At 40.9% G+C, this 19852-nt stretch overlaps 1 protein-coding gene across 1 annotated transcript; it reads left to right on the plus strand.

The window, feature by feature from the left end:
- The first annotated feature begins 1272 nt into the window (after positions 1-1272).
- On the plus strand, positions 1273-14434 carry LOC129099335 (solute carrier family 2, facilitated glucose transporter member 1-like). The gene is made up of 10 exons (XM_054608536.1): positions 1273-1290; positions 7431-7523; positions 9369-9529; positions 9608-9848; positions 11040-11202; positions 11516-11703; positions 13264-13368; positions 13467-13568; positions 13657-13860; positions 14002-14434. Exons 1-10 carry the CDS (start codon positions 1273-1275, stop codon positions 14206-14208), a joined length of 1482 nt encoding a protein of 493 aa, XP_054464511.1. The 3' UTR covers positions 14209-14434.
- Positions 14435-19852: the final 5418 nt, after the last annotated feature.

The following is a 19852-nucleotide window of genomic DNA, read 5'->3' on the forward strand; positions in this document are numbered from 1 at the left end:
TGGAAATATGGTGAAGTGATCAGCACAGGGTTACATAAGCGCCTGGCTGCTGGTGGGAAGCTCTGTATTAGAAGCAAACTGGACAAAGCTAGCTCCATAAGATCAATATGGAAGGTGAATATACAAACCAGCATTCCCATGAAGGGTCTGAGGTGAGCTGAGCTGCTTTAAACAACAGATGGTCCAGGACACACACATTTCCTGGAGGTTATTTTGGTGTATTGTTTCCGCACAGGAGCACACTTTCAGCTGAGTGTGTGTGGAGGTTTGGCTTCTCTAACAATAATCCTCAATCCACCATTCTATTTACAGAATACATAAACATGAGGGATGATTTTCCGACTGCAGTTGGATAAAGATAAGCAACTAAGTACATAAATAATAAACACTAGCAATTTTACAAGTGCAGAAAGTACTTCTAACCGTGTATAACAGTGAAATGTTCAATGCAGGACTTTAATGGAATATTATTATACTGTTGAATCAGTACATTTCAGTGGTGTTTAGCAGTTTGAATGTACCTCTGGGGTGAGATTAATCTAAACTAAAGCCTCTTACAAACTTGGAAAGGGATTGAGTATACCTCTTCTATAAGATGAGGCGGATCAAAATTAAAGAGGCAGAGACTTTCAATCTCCAAAAAATCTCCAAAAAACCCTGAATCCTTCATTTCCCATAATGCAAGTCCTTAGTGTGTTTTATTCAACCCTCCCTGCGTGGTAAACACCACATGTCCAGTTTGTAACACTCTTTCTGTTCTAAATGTGCTATCCCTCACACTTTAGAAACAACACAGAAGACCATCCCAACACTCACACTTGTAGTATTTGTGACAATGGTTCCTCCTGTGTGATTTAACTACCTCAATGCCCAAGTGGCTGTTATTAACATAGTCACGTGGAGATGTATCAAGGCTCACTGAGACACTCTAGGAAGTCAAGTCCATTTTTATTTATTTTATATAAGTAACCAAGATAACAAAACACAGTATTTGTATAAGGGAGAATTACAACCTGTACAACACCTTCTGTCCTTAGACGCTCAATTCAGATCCTCCAAAAACCTTTAACAGAGAAAGAATGTGAGAGCACCAGAGGAGGGATCCCTCTCCCCGATCGACGGACAGACGTTCATAGATAAGGACATCCTGTGGTTCAACACAAAATGCTGAATTGAGCTCAAATGTTTTGTTGGTTTCATATAATTTCCACATAATGAACAAATAAGTAGGATCAAGTCCATGCAGATTATGCCGTATTAAAGTTTAAATCAATGGACAATAAAATAAACGCATATTGATGCACACAAGTGGTCAAGGCTGCACTTGTGTGTACTGGGACAGACCCATTCTACAACTTCTTTCACAGGTTGAGTAATATTTCTCACGACAGTAAAGTGACCCTTATGTGAAACATGGGTGGACTGTCACATGACTGACACTTGAAACAAACAAAAGTTCTTGGATTAAACAAAATATTCATTCTCACCTTTTTTGTTTTTGCAGCATTTAATTCAATAATCAGACTTTCTTTTCACAAATAATTTATTAATCTCAAGACTTAAAAAAAAGAGACTGAATATGAGTTGCATAAACAAATCATAGAAGAGTTCAAAGTTTTCATTCTTTTTGTAGATGTCAGCACGATCGACGTCATCATTTCCACTAAGTGTAAGAAAGATTGTTCTCAGCTGCTCACTTTGCTGGTTTGCTGTTGACGTTATAGTGCCGCCCTCAGGTCAGCTGATATGGTATTAGCTATGTGAGTGATGAGAGTGAACCAGAACAGGAATGTAGTGGGCTGGATAGATAAACTCTCTAGGAGGGGAGCTGCAGATTCAGCTGATCATTCTCTGTAGTTCCAGCACTAACAGAGACACCAAGAGGAGACCGTTTGTTCTAAACAACAATGGCGGCTCCTAAAGAGGTTAGAATAGACGCTGAAAAATCATCCGTTCTATTAGAACTGGAGAGAATGTCTTTATTAAAAGAAGAGTAAAGCACGACACTGAAGGATTTTCTAGACTGAAAAGTTGTCTTATGCCCTTCTGGCAATCCATGTAGTAGCTCTCTTTAAGCCCCATTTGTTACCTCGTGGTGGTGTTAGAGGAAATGCCAGGGGTTTGTCAAAGCTACAAGGATTCCTGCTCTCAGGACCATAAATGTCTGTAGAAAAATAGATGTCTATAGTTATTGAGATATTTGCGTCTTGACCAAAGTAGTGGACCAACTGACCAACAAAAGCACCCTCACATCGGGGGTTCCGGGACAGAGGATGTGTACAGGATGTCGCATGTGTACAAAAACTCCCCTAAAAAAAACCTTTAACAGGGAGAAAAAAAGGATTAAAACTATGGGAGAGCGACAGAGGAGGGATCCTTCTCCCAGGATGGACAGAATGCAATAGATGTCATGTGTACAGAATGAACAACATAACAGCAAGATTATGCTGTTATGATGATAAAGACACCATGCTTGAATAACTTGTGTTAATATGTCAGCATCAGGTCACATGTCAAGCATGTTGACATCAGAGAGAAAGTCTCTACTGAGTGGATGTATTTATAGCTGCCGTGCTCAGAAGATTAGCAGGAAACCAACAGCCTCTCACCTGGTGCAACATGAGGGACTCCTACACACACACTCATTTCTGTTAATTTGTTACTAAAATGGCGCCAGAGGTCGGCAGCCTGTCGCAGCAGCTCTCTACCAGCTTTGCTACTTTTGTATTTTTTCTGTGTAGTTGTATAGTATGTGTCTGTGTAGTTGTATAGTATGTGTCTGTGTAGTTGTATAGTATGTGTATTTATTGTCTGTGTCTGTGTAGTTGAGCTGCTGCAACACTTGAATTCCCCATGGGGATCAATAAAGGAATATAATATAATTTGCTTAATTGCAAATATGTTTAAGAATTTGTTTTGGCTAATTTAGTGGGCTTGTCTTTTGGTGGGTCTTTGTGACAACATTTAGTTTTAAGCATTGATTTATTTTAGTTGTTGACATGGAACATATTGCTTAATAAAGTTGTGTTTCAGCAAAATAACCACCCACTTATGACACGTAGTATCCTAGTATCAAGTGTAGTATCCAGAGGAGCCCTGGTTGATTTTCACCATTTTTGATTTTTGATCCTAGCTGTCATTGGGTGAAGGCAGGGTTCACCTGGACAGGTCTCCAGACTGTCACAGGGCTAACACATAGACACAGACAACCATTCACACTCACATTCACACCTATGGCAATTTAGAGTCATCAATTAACCTAATTAATTAATTGATGAATTAACTAACCTTATTAACAGCTGCATATTTTTGCACTTTGGGAGACAGCCGGAGAACCGGAGCTAACATACAGCGACACGGGTAGAACATGCAAACTCCACACTTAAGGGCCGTCCAGCCCGTGATCGAACCTGGACCCTTCTCGCTGGCCATACACCACTGTGCAGCCCCTATATGGCAACATTAATTCAGGACCCCAGTCAATAGACAGCGACCAATAGTAAGTGTCCTCCTAAAGAGTAAACACAACGTGAACCTCATCAACACAGAGCAATATCTAAACAAACAGTTAGGAAACAGGGCGTATACAAGGTTTGGAGATCAAACACTTAATTTCTTGCATTCTGATGCATTTGTCTGCACAATTCATGATGGAAAGTCTCTATTAATGTAAAATAAAAAACTAAATTCAGTGGCAGTTATTCACCTCAATAATAAATGAAATGTATTTTACTTCATTTATAATCCTCTAGAATTGAATAGTTCATATGACTTTCAGCAAGATGCATTCTCATGTTCAAAACTTTCTTCACATTCAAAACATACACAGTCAGGAAATAGTTTAAATATCTTTTGAGAAAAACATTGTAATATTACAAGAATAAAGTCAGAATATTTCAAGAAAAAAAAAAATAGACCATACCCTATTAAACCCCAAATAACAGAAAACACTTTTACTAAGGCATAAAGATCACTGCTTTGTGTCTTATTGTCCACACAAATGAAAACTTCACCACCTCTGATAAAGTACAGGCTAAAGATCCACTTGATCATAAACATTCAAGCCATCAGTGTTATTTGTGCTTGTGAGCCATAATAAGCACCTTACAGCTGTTAAGGATATAATCCAAGTCAAATCTGAAATCATATTCCGCTCAATATTTCATTATTACTGTCCCACCATAACATTCCTGAGCTCAGAGGAGAGGGAGGGCTGTCTGCTGCGGACACTCAGCTGACCCCGAGATATCTTCATCGGTTGTAGAAATCCGATTGATTACAAGAAATAGCATGAAATAATGGCACAAAGGAGCCCCAATAGTTTAGATAAGATCTTCAAATACTGTGCAAAATATCACAAGTGGGATTTTAGTTTGCATGTAGTGTTTGTGTGTACCATCGCTGTGCGCAGATTGGATGTGCTGTCCTGCGCACAGCTCTGCGCCGCGGTGCGCCACTCTCTGCCTGCGCCAGCCTCCTCACCACCACCACCACCACCACCACAGATAGCTTCTTATTGATGGCTGTCCGTTTCAAGCGTGGTTCAGTCATTCAGAGAGAGAGAGAGACGGTGGGCCTCACAGCTGTGATGATCACACCCAGGGGCGCCGCTAGGGATTTTGGGCCCCATGAAAAGAATCTTTACAGGGCCCCCAACACAGCGGCAACATTTTTTGATGCTATTTTACATACAATTATGCATTTTAATGGTATTTTTGACTATCATTACCATATTTGTGAAAGAAGAACAGCATGACAGTTGACATGTACAGTAGGGGAAGAACTGAGCACTCTGAATACAATGGAATTCATTTTGAGTCATTTATTTGGAATTGTTACCAGGACATGGAAAATAAAACATGTGTGATTATATGTTAGTTAATAACTTAGTGTCATTATTTTTTCTGTATTATAATTTCATCATCATTAGGGGCCTCTCTGGGCCCCCCTCCATCATGGGCCCCTAGAATCCGTCTCCTTTACCCCCCCTTTTCGGCGCCCCTGATCACACCAGCAGCGCATTTCTCTCCATCTCTGCGTCTGTCCCGCGCTGTGCGTCTTTCCACTATAGAGATAACGCAAACGTTGTATAAGAAGTTTGCTCAAGTATTGGTAGAGGTCTTTTTTTTTTTTGTCCTTCCAAAATATTGTAGGGAAATCTGATTATACATCTGTTTATCTCGCTCTGCTTTCCTCCTCTCTCTCTCAGCCAATCAGCGCAGTGGTTCTCCTACTCCTCTGGAGGCACGGCGGCTCATTAAGATCCACTTAGTGCTGACGTCATTAAGCTGCTTACGGCAGCAGGTGAATGGAGGCACAACTGACAAAGATTTGTTTACATCGATGTTGGACTACATGATACTGCAGACAGACACTATGAAGACTTGGTTTAGTAGAAAGTAGGATATACGGACCTGTGTGGACTTTGTGAGTGATCCAAGCGTCCGGGATGGAGTGCAGCGGCCAGGTAACTGCTGCGTCAACAGTGGGCTTCATGACAATGTTAGAACTACATGTAAAGAGAGGCATGGATATTCTGCTGGTAATGGTGGACCGACACTTTCTTGTGTCAGGTAACAGCAACCCCAGTATAGTATATATAAAGTCATAGTGAGGGAAAAGGAAGCTCTGATAACAATATCTGAAGATATCCCACTCCAGAACACACACACACACACACACACACACACACACACACACACACACACACACACACACACACACACACACACACACACACACACACACACACACAGAGATAAACAAATGCAGTAAAGTTCACACCTGAGTCATTTTGTAAAAAACATATTTCTGCTTTGTCGCACCTCCACCTGCAGTTAGCCTTTTGCAGCTGTGGGCAGCAGTTTCATTTCCTTTCTGCGGGCAGGGCATTGTGGGACAATAGTGACCACCAACTGCACACTGAAAAATGAAACGTTTTAAGTCTACATCCTTTTGCAGTGGTGATGTAAAAAAAACAACAATCATAAGTATTACTTATTTAAAAGCAGCAGTATCTTAGTATAAAAGTACTGCATTACAAAGCCCATTTGAAAATGTACTTCTTAAAAAAGTATTATCAGAAAAATGCCCTACCACATCGCTCTCATCATAGCAAAGGCTGAGCCGAACAGTGCTTGGACGACAACACAGAGGGACTTTATTCACAAATTCACAAATTTAGCACCATTAAAGTAAGCCATCAGAGGTAAAAGTACTTATAATGCAGCAGAATGGCAACCATCAGTGTTATATGGTTAAATTAGTTCTTACTGATACTTTAATATCAGAAAGTATCAAGAGGAGCAGCCTACTTTATTTACATTTGTGTAATTCAATGTTATAACAAGTGACCTGGTAGATATATATCTCAAATACATGTAGAGGATTAAAACGTAAAATATTTCCCACTGAAATGTAGTAAAGTAGAAGTATAGAGTATGCTCGCACAAGATGGAAATCCGGACATGGAGTACCTCAAAATTGGACTTAGTAGTTTCTTAAATTGTACTACTGCTCTTTTAAGTAAAACAATCTTCTGTTTGGTCTGAACTTTGTGTCTGTACAGTGTGAATAAATCACAAAACCTGCTTAGCGTGCTTTGGTGTGTAGTGTTGAATTTGGAGAAAGTATCTGTGTGCGTGTGTTCATTCTTCTCTCCAACAGTCTAACAGAACACTGATCACCATTTTGTCCAGTACAGCCACACGGCTAACTGTGTAGCCTTCACCTGCTTTAACCTCTCTATCGATCCAATCCACTCAGCATGGGTCTAATTGATCATTTGAGCTTAGTTGTAGATTTACTGCTGGTGGTTGCTAACATATAGGGCAGCGGGTCCCAAACTACTCTGAGTGCTGTCTTTGATACTGAACTGTCTGCACGGGAAGGGCCACAATGTACTAGTAGTTTTGTAGTGAGGTTTGTAGCAAGTTCATCGCAACTATACAGTGCTTTGTTTGTTGAAAACTAGAAAAGCGCTATACAAGTACAAGTCTATTTTTCATCTAACAACTAATTGAAGCTCGGGTTTATGCTCCACCATCAACGGCTGACATTGAATGAAATCTCATTTTTGTTCCAAAAGTAGAACTGTGGTGGAGAGTTATGACACAATTCGCCGACTGCTAAAACCTAATGTTAGCATGAATGGAACACATCTTAAAAACGTATCATTTTAGGTCTCGGCTGTCTTCATTTTGATTTGAAGAACAGTAGATAGAACAGAAACAGTGTGGCTTTAAAGCATTTATCATTTTTCAAAGCAAGCCTGTCAAGTTGCTGTGGGGTGTCTTCTGCATACCTTAACTGTAAGAAAGTGAAACTGTCTTGTTTAAACAGAAGCATGTAAACTTTGAGACCTTTACCATGTGTGCGAGTTGCCTTGTTAAATGCAGACCTCTGTCTGTGTTTCTGTGTCATAACAACAGGTGACACCCCAGCTGATGATGGCTGTGGGGACAGCTGTGATTGGTTCTCTCCAGTTTGGCTACAACACTGGTGTCATCAACGCTCCTCAGAATGTGAGTATTTGCACTATTTGTGTGAGGGATGAGTGAGATAGAAGTAGGAAAAAAGGACAAGAAATATATATATAGAAATAGAAGATAAAAGAATAAATAAAGAATATAAAGAAATGTGTAAGAATAATGATAGAGAGTGGGGGCGCCAATAAATATCATATGCACTCACGATACTCAAGAACTTTTGGTAAAAGCTGAATCCAAGTGGTGCGTTTACTGCCTTCACCATCACAAGATTTATTTAGAGGACTGATTTATTCCAGTAGAGTCTGATTGCAGCCACGGCCACTTTGATTGGCTCGAGGGGTTAAAGAACAGCCACTTTTTTTCTTCTTCTCTACTTTCTCTTTGCACAGCTGGCTCTGGCTGTTAGTTTTTACGCCACTGTTCACTCATCCCTCGCTGGAAGACTACTTTGACAAAAGGGAAACTGATTCATCAAGCTTAGCTTTACATTACATGCTTATCCACTGATTTGACTGACTCGAACAGGACAGTCTTCGTGAGCACCCCGCCACGGCTGCAATCAGACCCGTCTCTATTTAATTCACCATTGTCTGAAAAGATCCATCTAAAACCTGGATTTTTTTTCTTTAGTTTGGTTCCACAGAAACTTTTTTAATTAGGCAAGGAAATTGCACACTTTATTTATGCAGTCCAGTTCACACACAGGGGGAAACAGGGCTTACCTATGTCTTAAGGTAGATGAAAAGCTTTTCAGTCGGTCAGCTGCCTCTGAAGGTGGTTTGACAGATATCTAAAATGACAGGGAACAGGTTAATGAGATAATGCACACGTTTGGTGCAGGCATTAAGGATTAAGGAGTTCAAGGTTACCAGGCAAGTTAAAGATCTCATGCTTGCAGGTGGACTGCAGCCTAAGCTCATGTGACCCCTTAAGGTTATTATGACAATAATGTGAAATGACCCAATGGGAGAAAATCACAAACAAAATATAATGATGCACAGTGGATAGATGTTCCTCAACTAAATGTCCTATTTTCTTACTGGGACATTTTATTGTGAATAATATGTATGCTGTCATTATGTTATGGTTACTAATGTATGCTACAATGCACATTGACTCTTAGAACAGTTGAACTATGCATCAGTATTAAAGTAAGACATAACTATTAAAGTGGGGAAATGGGTTTAGCTTCTGGGTCAGAAAAAGGTTGCTCCCATGTGATTCATTAGCGTGTTGTTTTATAGGAAAGGAATCTTCTAGCTCCCTTATCTACCACACTAGCTAGGGGGATGTGAGAGTTCAGAAGTGAAGGTGGGGATGACGCAGCATGTAAGACCCCCACTGACATCTTGTATTAACAGGCAATCTGTATCTGTATATCCTCGGTCTGGAAAAGCAACAAGACTAAGAGTCTACAGCAAATATTAGTGGCTTTGTGAGTCTGTACTTTGGCACAGTGGAGCTTTGAGCGTAATGCTATGCTAACATGCTCACAATGACAATGTTTACATGCCAGTTTTTAGCAGGTATATTATATACCATCTTAGTTTTGAAAGCATAAGCAAATAAGCGCTATGATATCATTAAGTCTTTTACTCAAGCAAAGTATGAGACCTGTAGATTGAGCTGGAGGAAAAGTAAAAGGATCACCAAAGTTAGAAGGGTTCATCGTCTTTGGATGTAAATGTCTGAACCAAATGTCACAGCAATCCATCCCATAGTTCTTGTGACATGACGCTCAAGGAAAAGTCAGGGGATCCCTGAAGGACCAAGTGACATTGTTGAGAGCCATGTAACAAAAAGTTGAGACAAGCAGGTTTAATCTCTCTTTATTCGTCTGACAGATTGAGTCCGAATGTGTGTTGTTTTATGTTTTAGATCATTGAGACCTTCTACAATGAGACGTGGAGCAGCAGGTTTTCAGAGCCCATCTCTCAGAGCACTTTAACAGGTCTGTGGTCGCTCTCTGTGGCCATCTTCTCTGTGGGAGGAATGTTCGGCTCCTTCTCTGTCGGCCTCTTCGTCAACCGCTTCGGCAGGTACGACTCTTCCCACGACCAACAACATTATTATTCCCATCTTCCCTTTTAAACGACAAACAATGTTTATCTCTAAAGGAAGAACTCCATGCTCTTGGCCAACGTGCTCGCCTTTATTGCTGCTGCGTTTATGGGCTTCTCCAAGATGGCCAGTTCCTTTGAGATGCTCATCATTGGACGTTTCATAGTGGGTCTCTACTCCGGCCTCAGCACTGGCTTTGTGCCCATGTATGTTGAGGAAATCTCACCCACATCTCTTCGCGGAGCATTAGGAACTCTGCATCAGCTTGGTGTAGTGATCGGCATTCTCATGGCACAGGTGAGATCCTTACTGCAGCTCCTGAACTATAATTGGCCTCTTGATTTCCCATCTTCAGTAGCTTTAAGGCCTTTACACACTGGGGGCATGACAAATGCCAATGCCTTCAAATATGAATGTTCAGGATACTATAGCCGGTATTCAAAGAATGGCCAAGCCTTGAATCATTGCAGACAGGAGAAATAAAGTTTGGATAAAAAACATTGAGGGGGAGAAGAAATATCTTCTAAATATTGTATATATCATGAACCACCAATGTGAAAGAGAGAAAGTGTTTTCAGCACAATGATGACTTTGACATGACTGTTGTTGAACTGACACAATTGAAAACAAGGACATTTTGAGTTAGCCTGTCTCTAATCTAAGTCTGTTAAAGACATGAAGACTGGCTTCTCTGCAGCTGAGTTCCCAACAATACAGTACTTAGCATCTTGGAAAATTTAGGGATGTTGACTAGATGTTGACTTGCACACAATAATCCGTCATGATGGGATTAAGGTGTTAATGTGAGCAGGGCCGAGCCAACACATTGTCATCGTGCCAATGAGATAATGCTGATAGTCAGAGTCGTGTTAATCCACGCACAGCAGTCTCAACATGTGAGTCCCACCTCTCTAACTAACTGAGCTAACGTCATTTCATCAAGGGGGTGTTGGTGTTCCACCTCCACTCTAATAGCAGAGCAGCTACCAGACAGCAGGTTGAGGTTGACCTCGGAGCAGACGTTACCTATGTGTGATCACATTAAGTCTTCCCCTCCGATCTCCAAAAGTTCCTCATCATGCCATGAGAGTCTTGAAGAGAAAACACACACACACACACACACACACACACACACACACACACACACACACACACACACACACACACACACACACACACACACACACACACACACACACACACACACACACACACACACACACACACACACACACATACAAATGCAGTGAGGTTCACACGAGTCATTTCAAGAGTGTATCAATGTTACAATTTCCAAATGTGTTTTTGATGAAAACTTTTACATATATTTGTTTGAAACAATGAATTTTTTTAACACATCTGTTACATATATTTGTGTGCATTGAAACACAATGTCATTGATATATAAATCATGAAATACATTAGTGTTATGGTCATTTTCAATGTACTAATATAGAGTATGTGTAAGCAGAGTGTTGTGCTGTGCAGATCTTTGGGACTGAAGCCCTCCTGGGGAACGCCTCCCTGTGGCCCCTCCTGCTGGCTTTCACTCTGCTGCCGGCTGTGCTGCAGTGTGTCCTGCTGCCCCTCTGCCCTGAGAGCCCCCGATACCTGCTCATCAACTGCAACGAGGAGAGCAAAGCCCGCAGCAGTGAGGCACACACACACACACACACACACACACACACACACACACACACACACACACACACACACACACACACACACACACACACACACACACACACACACACACACACACACACACACACAGATGCACACATCTCCATGCTGTTACTGTTACTGTAGTGAAATGAGCTTGGCTGTCACAAGGAAATGTTGATAATACCTCATCTGTAGACCACACATATCCTTCCAAGCACACCCTGCTCCTTCAGTGTGTGGCTGCTTTAGGAATCACTCTGCAGGCTGACTTACATGTAACCTGAGCCGCTGTCTTCCAGTCTTGGTGAAGCTGAGGGGCACTGACGAGGTGACTGAGGACATGCAGGAGATGAAGGAAGAGAGCCAGAAGATGATGAGGGAGAAGACGGTGACCATCCCTGAGCTGTTCCGCTCCCCCATGTACCGTCAGCCTATCTTCGTGGCCATCATGATGCAGCTCTCACAGCAGCTGTCTGGAATCAACGCTGTAAGTCAAAGGAGCAAAGAGGAGCCGATGAGGTCTGCCAAAAACTATGATCTAATGAGGGACAAGTTGGTGACTTTATTCCATCACTAGGAAGAATATATTTGTTAGGTCTCATATTGGACGACCAGCTCTCCTATAGACACATATATCTTGTTCATAAATAAAGTAACACTATTGGTCCTTTATAATCAGAAAGCTAACGAACAAGGTACTAATACAAATAAGTAGATTATTGGTCCTTAAATCTCAAGCAAAAATAAGCAAAAAACTATATGTTTTGATATGTTATAGAGAGACACTTCTTTACATCTTCTGAAGATCTCATGTTCCCTTGAGCATCAGCAGACTTCTGAGTATGATATGGTAATTTCAGTCCAACACATGATTCCTTAAAGGTGCAGTGTGTAGGATCTGGTGACATCTCGTGGTGATGTAGCAGGTTGCAACCAACTGCAACTTCTCCTGTGTGCCAAGCGCGTTGGAGAACTACAGTGACCATGGCGAAATAGTAAAACCGCAAAGGGTCTCTGTAGAAACATGGCTCCTGCTCCGTGAAGAGGACTCACGCCGCATGTAGATATAAACGAGACCCTCCTAAATGCCACCCACTGTTCCTTTAATGTTGCCTATGATTTTCAGGCTCACCTAAAATATTGCTTCTCATTTCCCATTTCTTTATCATCACATAACTGAAATACAGAAAAGGAAAATGAAATGACATAATAAGAAAGCCTAGGTCAGCAAAGATGTGTAGTGCAAAGTGAAGATCTTTACTTTTGATTCTGATGATGCTTAGCTCATCTCATTTGGACTCAGACAGTATGTTCTGCCTGCTGCTGTGTATGGATCCATTGATGGGAGTACACATATCTTGTAGATACACTGATGGTATTTTGCATATGTAAAATACTCTACAAATCTATGAAATATCAAAAAAGGATTTGTGATACAAAGCCCAAAAGGAGGTGTACACAAGACAAGGCAAGGCATGTTTGTTTATATCGCACATTTCATACCCAAAGGCAACACAAAGTGCTGTACAGATTACACATGATAAAAACACGCATGATGAAAACAATAAAAGCACAGATAAAAACAATGAAATAAATAACAAATGAATACGGACTGGAGCCTTGTCATCAGTTATGGAGGCTCTGTACCAACTGTCATGGTGACGAGGGAGCTGAGGCTGAGAGTGAAGCTCTCGATTACGGTCAGGACTTTGGCTAACCACTGAATAAAGGAGATGGTGCATACAAGCGGCCAAAATGAGTTTTCTCTGCAGGGAGTCCGGGCTCGCTCTCAGAGGTAAGGAGAGGAGCTTGGAGTAGAACCATCATTCATACAAAAAGAGCCAGTGAGGTGGTTAAAGCATCTGATAGAAAGGCCTCGTGGACACCCCCCTGCAGAAGTATTCTACACGTGTTCAGCTGGGAGGACACCTCAGCATCCAGAGCAGGACGTGTTAATCCGTAGGCTAGAAGGAGCTGAGGAGCATAGGGACAAGGACTGTGTAGCAAATGTAGAGTAACTGTTCATGTGTTATGTCATCGTGTTCAGGTGTTTTACTACTCGACCAGGATCTTTGAGAGGGCAGGTGTGTCCCAGCCCGTCTATGCAACCATTGGTGCAGGAGTGGTCAACACTGCCTTCACTGTGGTTTCTGTAAGTTATGACCTCCAAACCAAAACTGCCTCACATGTTTCCCTCCAGGACGTCTTACCTAGAGGCAGTAATAAGATACATTCACCCCTTCTGTGCAGTTGTTTGTGGTGGAACGTGTGGGCAGGAGACCCCTTCATCTCACTGGTTTGATGGGAATGGCTGTCTCAGCAGTTTTTCTAACCATTGCCATGGCGCTGTTGGTAAGTGTTGGAGACCATCTTGACTAAATCCATTAAGGCTTTTTAAATAAAGTGAGTGATGGACTGTGTGGGGTTCTGTGTTCCTCAGGACCAGCTCAAATGGATGTCCTATATCAGCATTGTGGCCATTTTCAGTTTTGTAGCCTTTTTTGAAATTGGCCCTGGCCCCATCCCCTGGTTCATTGTGGCGGAGCTCTTCAGCCAGGGGCCCCGGCCTGCTGCCTTTGCAGTCGCTGGTTGCTCCAATTGGTCAGCCAACTTCTTAGTGGGGATGTGTTTCCCGTATGTTGAGGTAAGACAGCTTTTATTCAAATGATATTGTCATATTAAATTAATCTTCAGTCCATAAATGTCATTGTTGACTGCTGTATGCTAACTATAGCTTGTGCCCATAATTCCAAAGAAATGATGTTTTGCCTTTGATGTCCCGCAGCAACTCTGTGGCCCATACGTCTTCATAATCTTCACCGTCCTGCTGCTCGGCTTCTTCACCTTCACCTACTTTAAGGTTCCAGAGACTAAGGGCCTTACCTTCGATGAGATTGCAGCGGGATTCCGCCAGTCAGCCAGTCAGGGTGCTGACAAGTACTCGGCCCCCGAAGAGTTCAACACCCTCAGGGGGGACGACCCCGACCTTTGATAGCTGCTGAACATTCACACTCTGGCGTGCAGCAAAGTTACCTGGTTCACTTATAGGACACTACTTTTGTGTTTCAAATATCCCATAAACTAATATTAGGGTTGTTACATTAAAACTACTCATACAGACTGTAATAAAGATGGATGGCCTGACTGACATCACTGGTTAATATGGGCTCAGTCTGTAGGAAGTCTGTTTGCAGCACTTGCCATGCTGACAAAAATGGCATCACATAGGCATTTAAAATAAAGTGAGTGAGTAAATGAAGTGTAGAGAGGCTGCAGCAGAACAAACCTGTAGGGTTTAAACTCCTGCTGACACATTTTTTTTTAACCAAATGAGTTCATTATTTACTTTAATATGTAAATTGTTTTTGTTTTATCATTATTATTTTCAATCAATGAATGTATTTTTCTGGAGTAAATGGGCTTCATATTAACTGAATCTAGAGTGAGAAAGTCATACTGAATATTGTAGCCTTTGTATATGTACTGTATCATTAATGAACCTACTGAAGTCAGTATCCCTCTTACATTTACATAATATATTCACCGTTAGATTTCTTTATTTACTGCATTCCTGTGTAACATCCCATTCATTCAACAAATGTTTATTGAAACACCGACATTCTTTGTATATTCTATTTTTCTGAGCTGTATTCAAAAGGTTTGTTGTCACGATAAAACGGTTTCTTAACACAGTCTATAAGCATATAGCAATCCATAGGAAAATGAATACATTTCTATAAATTCAACACATTGTGTCTGAGAGACATTACAGCAGGTGGACTTTGTTTTTTTTACAGAATGAACTGTGCTGTGATTTGTACATGATGAAATGGTAGTGTTCTAAGGACAAACTGAACAGTGTTTTAGAAAATAAAGGATAAAATAAACAGTTCCATTAGACTTTCTCTAACACCCTGTGGGCGACCTTAATCAGAGGACTGACAGTTCGATCCCAGGCTCTGCTAGTCCATGCTGATGTGGGGTTAAGACACGCAGGCTGTTCCAGCGTGAATTGGTATGAATGTTAGATAGACCTGATGGGCAGATGGCACCCTGCATGTTTTCCCCTGTCATCAGTGTAAGAATGGGTGAATTATGACATGAAGTGTTAAAGCGCTTTGAGTGGTCAGAAGACTAGAAAAGCGCTGTAGAAGTACAGTCCATTTACCATTTACCCTCCTATGACAAGACTGTGATACATTACATTACATTACATTACAGTCATTTGGCAGATGCTTTTATCCAAAGCGACTTACAATAAGTGTATTCAACATAGGTATTCAAGAGAACTACTAGTCGCCAGAAGTCATAAGTGCATCTCCTTTCTTAAATAGCATCTAAAAGCATAAACCAGAGCAAAAGTATAGTGCAGAAGCAAATTACTACGAAGACAATAGATAGTTCAGTAAACACTGTAGGGTCAGGGGACTTGGATCCAGGTTTAAAAAGTAGTTTAAGGATCGGGTAAAGCTCATCAGTCATGATGATGTCATGATCGATTAAAGTATTAAGGCCACTGTGGGGATGAAACTTAGAGAATAAAGCCACATCCCCTACATGTTACAAAAAACGTTGTAACATTATGAGAAGAGCCTCATTATTTCAATAAAAAAGTAATGATGTTCCAAGATTAAGTCTTTGTTTCGCAATGATATTTGTGAAAAAAATCATGGTAGTATGATAAAGTCGGAAGTTGAGAAAATAGATATTGCAAGGATTATGGCGAATATGATATTTTTAGGAAAGAGTTCCCATTTTTTTGAGAAACACACAGTATTAAAAGTATAACGTTTTAATATTATGATATAAAATCATAGTTTGATGTGGCAAAAGTTGTTAATATTGAGTTTTCTAGAAATGGAACTATTCTCTCAACATTATTACTTGTTTTCTGTGACAGTGGCCCTCATTTGACCTTTAACATAATTTGACACAGACTGGACAACATGTTCACATTATAATCCATTCATTTAATAGACCTGCTCAACATGAGGGTACTGCAAAGTGTCATTGTATTTCTGAAAGCCAAAAAGAAAATTATAAAACTGGTGAGGGAACACTCTCAGTTTGGGAGGTGAAAATTACAAACTATCATTGAGACATCTATTGTAAAGGGCAGTATGCTTTGTATGAACACTGGTGATGAGTGTGTCAGCATCCTGACGTTCTGCAGAATGAACAGTAGAGGGAGCTCACAGCTCAGTACAGAAAGTACATGAAGCTACTACACTACTACTACACTACTACTCACTCTGACATTTGAATAAAAAAGGGTCATTGTGTTCTTAGTAACGCCTGTGCTTTTCCTTCTGTGACCAGTCAAACTGTCTGCTTGGAAAACGGCCTATTGCCGGAGAACCCGGAGAGAACCCACGCTGACACAGGGAGAACATGCAAACTCCACACAGAAGGTTGTCCAGCCCGGGAATTGAACCCCGGCCCCTCTTGCTGTGAGGCGACAGTGCTAACCACTACACCTGTGATCTGTATAAAATGTGATCTGTATGAAATATGATCTGTATGAAATATGAAATGTGATCTGTATAAAATGTGATCTGTACTAAATATAAAATGTGATCTGTATAAAATATGATCTGTATGAAATGATCTGTACTAAATATAAAATGTGATCTGTATAAAATGTGATCTGTACTAAATATAAAATGTGATCTGTATAAAATATGATCTGTATGAAATATGAAATGTGATCTGTATGAACTGTATGAACTGTATGAAATGTTATTAAGTAGTTTTGTAATCTTTAAGAAACAGATGTTGAAAGCTTTAGGATGAAGTGCATCTGTAACAGTGCAGATGGTGGATAAGTTGTGTGTCAGTGAGTGACAGGACATGAATCTGTGTGAACATAAATGAACCGATCCCGGAGCATCAGGTCACCCTGTTGTCAGATCCCCTGCAGTGTAGATGGCTGAGATTTCCTGCTTACTCTAAATGAGGGACACTTGGTGCAGGAATATGTTTTGTGGCACGTAGGTGTAGCTTTCTTGCTTATATGGGGACATCTGGTACAGGGGTGTGTTTATGGCACAGTGGTGTTCTTATGGTTTCCATTATACTACTTTATAGAGCTGTGTGTGCAGGTGGGCTCCCTCACTGATGAGGCCCCATGCACGCACTTCAATTCGAGATCATTAGGAGAATAGATGAATATTGTGGGTTTTGTTGCCTCACCCACTTCCCTCTAGACAGCAAATGCTTTTAAGTTGCTATGACAATTTATATTCATGTTATTATATTTATAATTGATCAAAATTTGAACACAGGTCTGATTGGTTATAAAAATCAAGGCCCCTGTTACATTTCAGGACGTTCTCCTTTGTTCTAGCTACTTAAAATATCAGACCAGGTCCTATAAATAGAATAGTGCATGTTAGAGGAAACAGCAGCAGCTGTGTACAGATGTCCACATAGAAGCAGCAGCTGTGCTGCTGGCTTGGTTTAGGGAGCTCCTCTGCAAAAGCTGTAAACAGGGTCAGAGGTCATGGCTCAGGATGGACAGTCGCTGGCCATAATGAAACTTCAGTCTCTACATTTCTGGTCACAGTTTAACTACACAGCTATTTTATGGTACTGCTGAACTTTCACCTTAGTGGTTGCCTAGAGGCCGGTCCTATATCGATCCATCTAGCTATCTATGATAATGATGGTATGGATGACGATTAGGCCAAATAAAAAAATCTAAGTATAATGATATGACAACTTATATTTTGTTTATTGGAGCAGCAAGGCTGCAGAATTGACCTTTTAACTTGGTCACTTGGAAACAGTTCTGCATGCAGATCAAGTTTGGATGATGAAATATTGCACAAGGAAGAGTACTGCAGAGGGAGCTCCATGCTGACTACACCCTCTGGAATGAAAACGCCTTTGTGTGTTTTCCTTGCTGTTTTCCATCAAACCTGTGTTCCATTAGTTAATTACATTCTTGTGTATTTAGTCTGTATGTTGTCCTTGTCTCAGTGTCAGGTGGTTGGTGTCTCCAGCTGTTCCTAGTTCCTAGATTTCCCAGTGCTTAGTATTTCTAATTTAAGCAGTCATTTGAATTTCCCTATTTTCCTACCAGTTACCTGTTGCTTGACTACCATCACTGCCTGTGGACTTTGAGCTCATAAGTCATATTCTTTAATAAATCACCAAATTCATCTGCATTTGGGTCCGTTCCTGTTTGAACTATATGCTAACCTCCTATGCCATTAAGATTTTAGGAAGGAGTTCTCTGACCATCAATGCAGAGAGGTGGTTCTTGCTTTTGCAAGTGCAAGGTGTCCTTTACACCTTGGCTGAGTAACTTGTTTACTGGGTTACTGGGTAAGTTATAAGACATCAACACCCCTCGATTCCCGGCATGTTTCCAAGGCTGCTGTCCAAATTTGCAGTACAAATCTTTGCTTGCAATGATCTCCCCAAGGTATTGGGGGTCGGAGCACCTCAAAGGAAGTGTGGGTTACGGAAGCGTTGACCCCCAAAGCAACCAAAATAAACAGTGAACCTCATCCATGTTTGACTGTTGATACAGAGTCAGTATCTTTGAAGGCTTCATTATTGTTTCTGTAAGAGTAGAGCAACTTACCAAAAAACTCCTTTTTTGTATCTCTTTCTTAGAATTACCACAACCATAGAATCCCTTTTTATTGAGCTGAACATGGATGGTGCGAGTTGAAATAGTTGTAGCTGGTGTTTGAGGGTCAGCTGGAATCTGTTTTGCAGTTGTCCGAGGTCCTTTCTCCACCATTCTGACAATCCTTCGCTGCTGTCCTTTGTCAACTTTTTCCCCCTGAGTCATCTTCTTGAAAACATTACAGATGGTGGACAACGGAATAGCAACTTCTCTGGAAATGGACTTGTAGCCTTGAGATTGACCATGCTTTGCTACATCCTCCTGTCTTACCTCCTTACACAACTCTCTACTTCTTTCACTTTCTACATGCTCCGTGTGGAACAGGCAGTGACACAAAACAGCAGGATGAGTTCCATCTAAACTGGTTGAGTCATTCTTAGATTGCAGGTTTTTGACTAGTTCAAGGTGAGTCACCTGCTTGAAATCTAATTATTTCTTGAAACTTCAAAAAAGGTGCCTACAATATTGTTCAGGCCATTTTTGGATTTCTTTGTTGAATAATCTAGGACTCTGTGTTCTTTTCAGCTTTCTTTGTAAACCAAAGAAATGCATATAGTACCCAAAAAGTGCCAATATGTTTGGCCACAACTGTACATTCATGGTCCCCCAATGATTAATCCTAAGGAAGTTAGCGATCTCCTGTATTTTGCTCTAGTGCCACAAGCAGGTTGATATGGAATTAAAAGGGTTCCAGATCTTGTATTCAAAAAGCAACTTTTTCCAAAAGGCAATGAGTTTTCTGATAATTTATTCACGTCTCAACAACTGTTAGATGTTTTTGCCATGAAATTTATTTCACATTACATGTTCCCCTGAGGTTGAATCGCAGTAACTTTGAGGATCCCTTCACTTTTGTAGCACAATCATCATGTCAAAACCAAAAACTTCCATCAGCCTCACCTGTACTCAAAGTGGAATCTTATGGACTGTGGACATAAGGATGTGTTTCCCAGGGCTAAATTGGAAAATGGCAAGAAAAGGAGAACAGTGGCCAGGA

Source organism: Anoplopoma fimbria, chromosome 12 (assembly GCF_027596085.1).
Source record: "Anoplopoma fimbria isolate UVic2021 breed Golden Eagle Sablefish chromosome 12, Afim_UVic_2022, whole genome shotgun sequence".
NCBI classification, from domain to species: Eukaryota; Metazoa; Chordata; class Actinopteri; order Perciformes; family Anoplopomatidae; genus Anoplopoma; species Anoplopoma fimbria.

Excerpts from the sequence above, each read along its gene's own strand:
- LOC129099335 (XM_054608536.1), top strand. Across the intron at positions 13,369-13,466 it reads CTGCCTTCACTGTGGTTTCT|TTGTTTGTGGTGGAACGTGT; the intron begins GTAAGTTATGAC and ends CCTTCTGTGCAG. Across the intron at positions 13,861-14,001 it reads TGTGTTTCCCGTATGTTGAG|CAACTCTGTGGCCCATACGT; the intron begins GTAAGACAGCTT and ends GATGTCCCGCAG.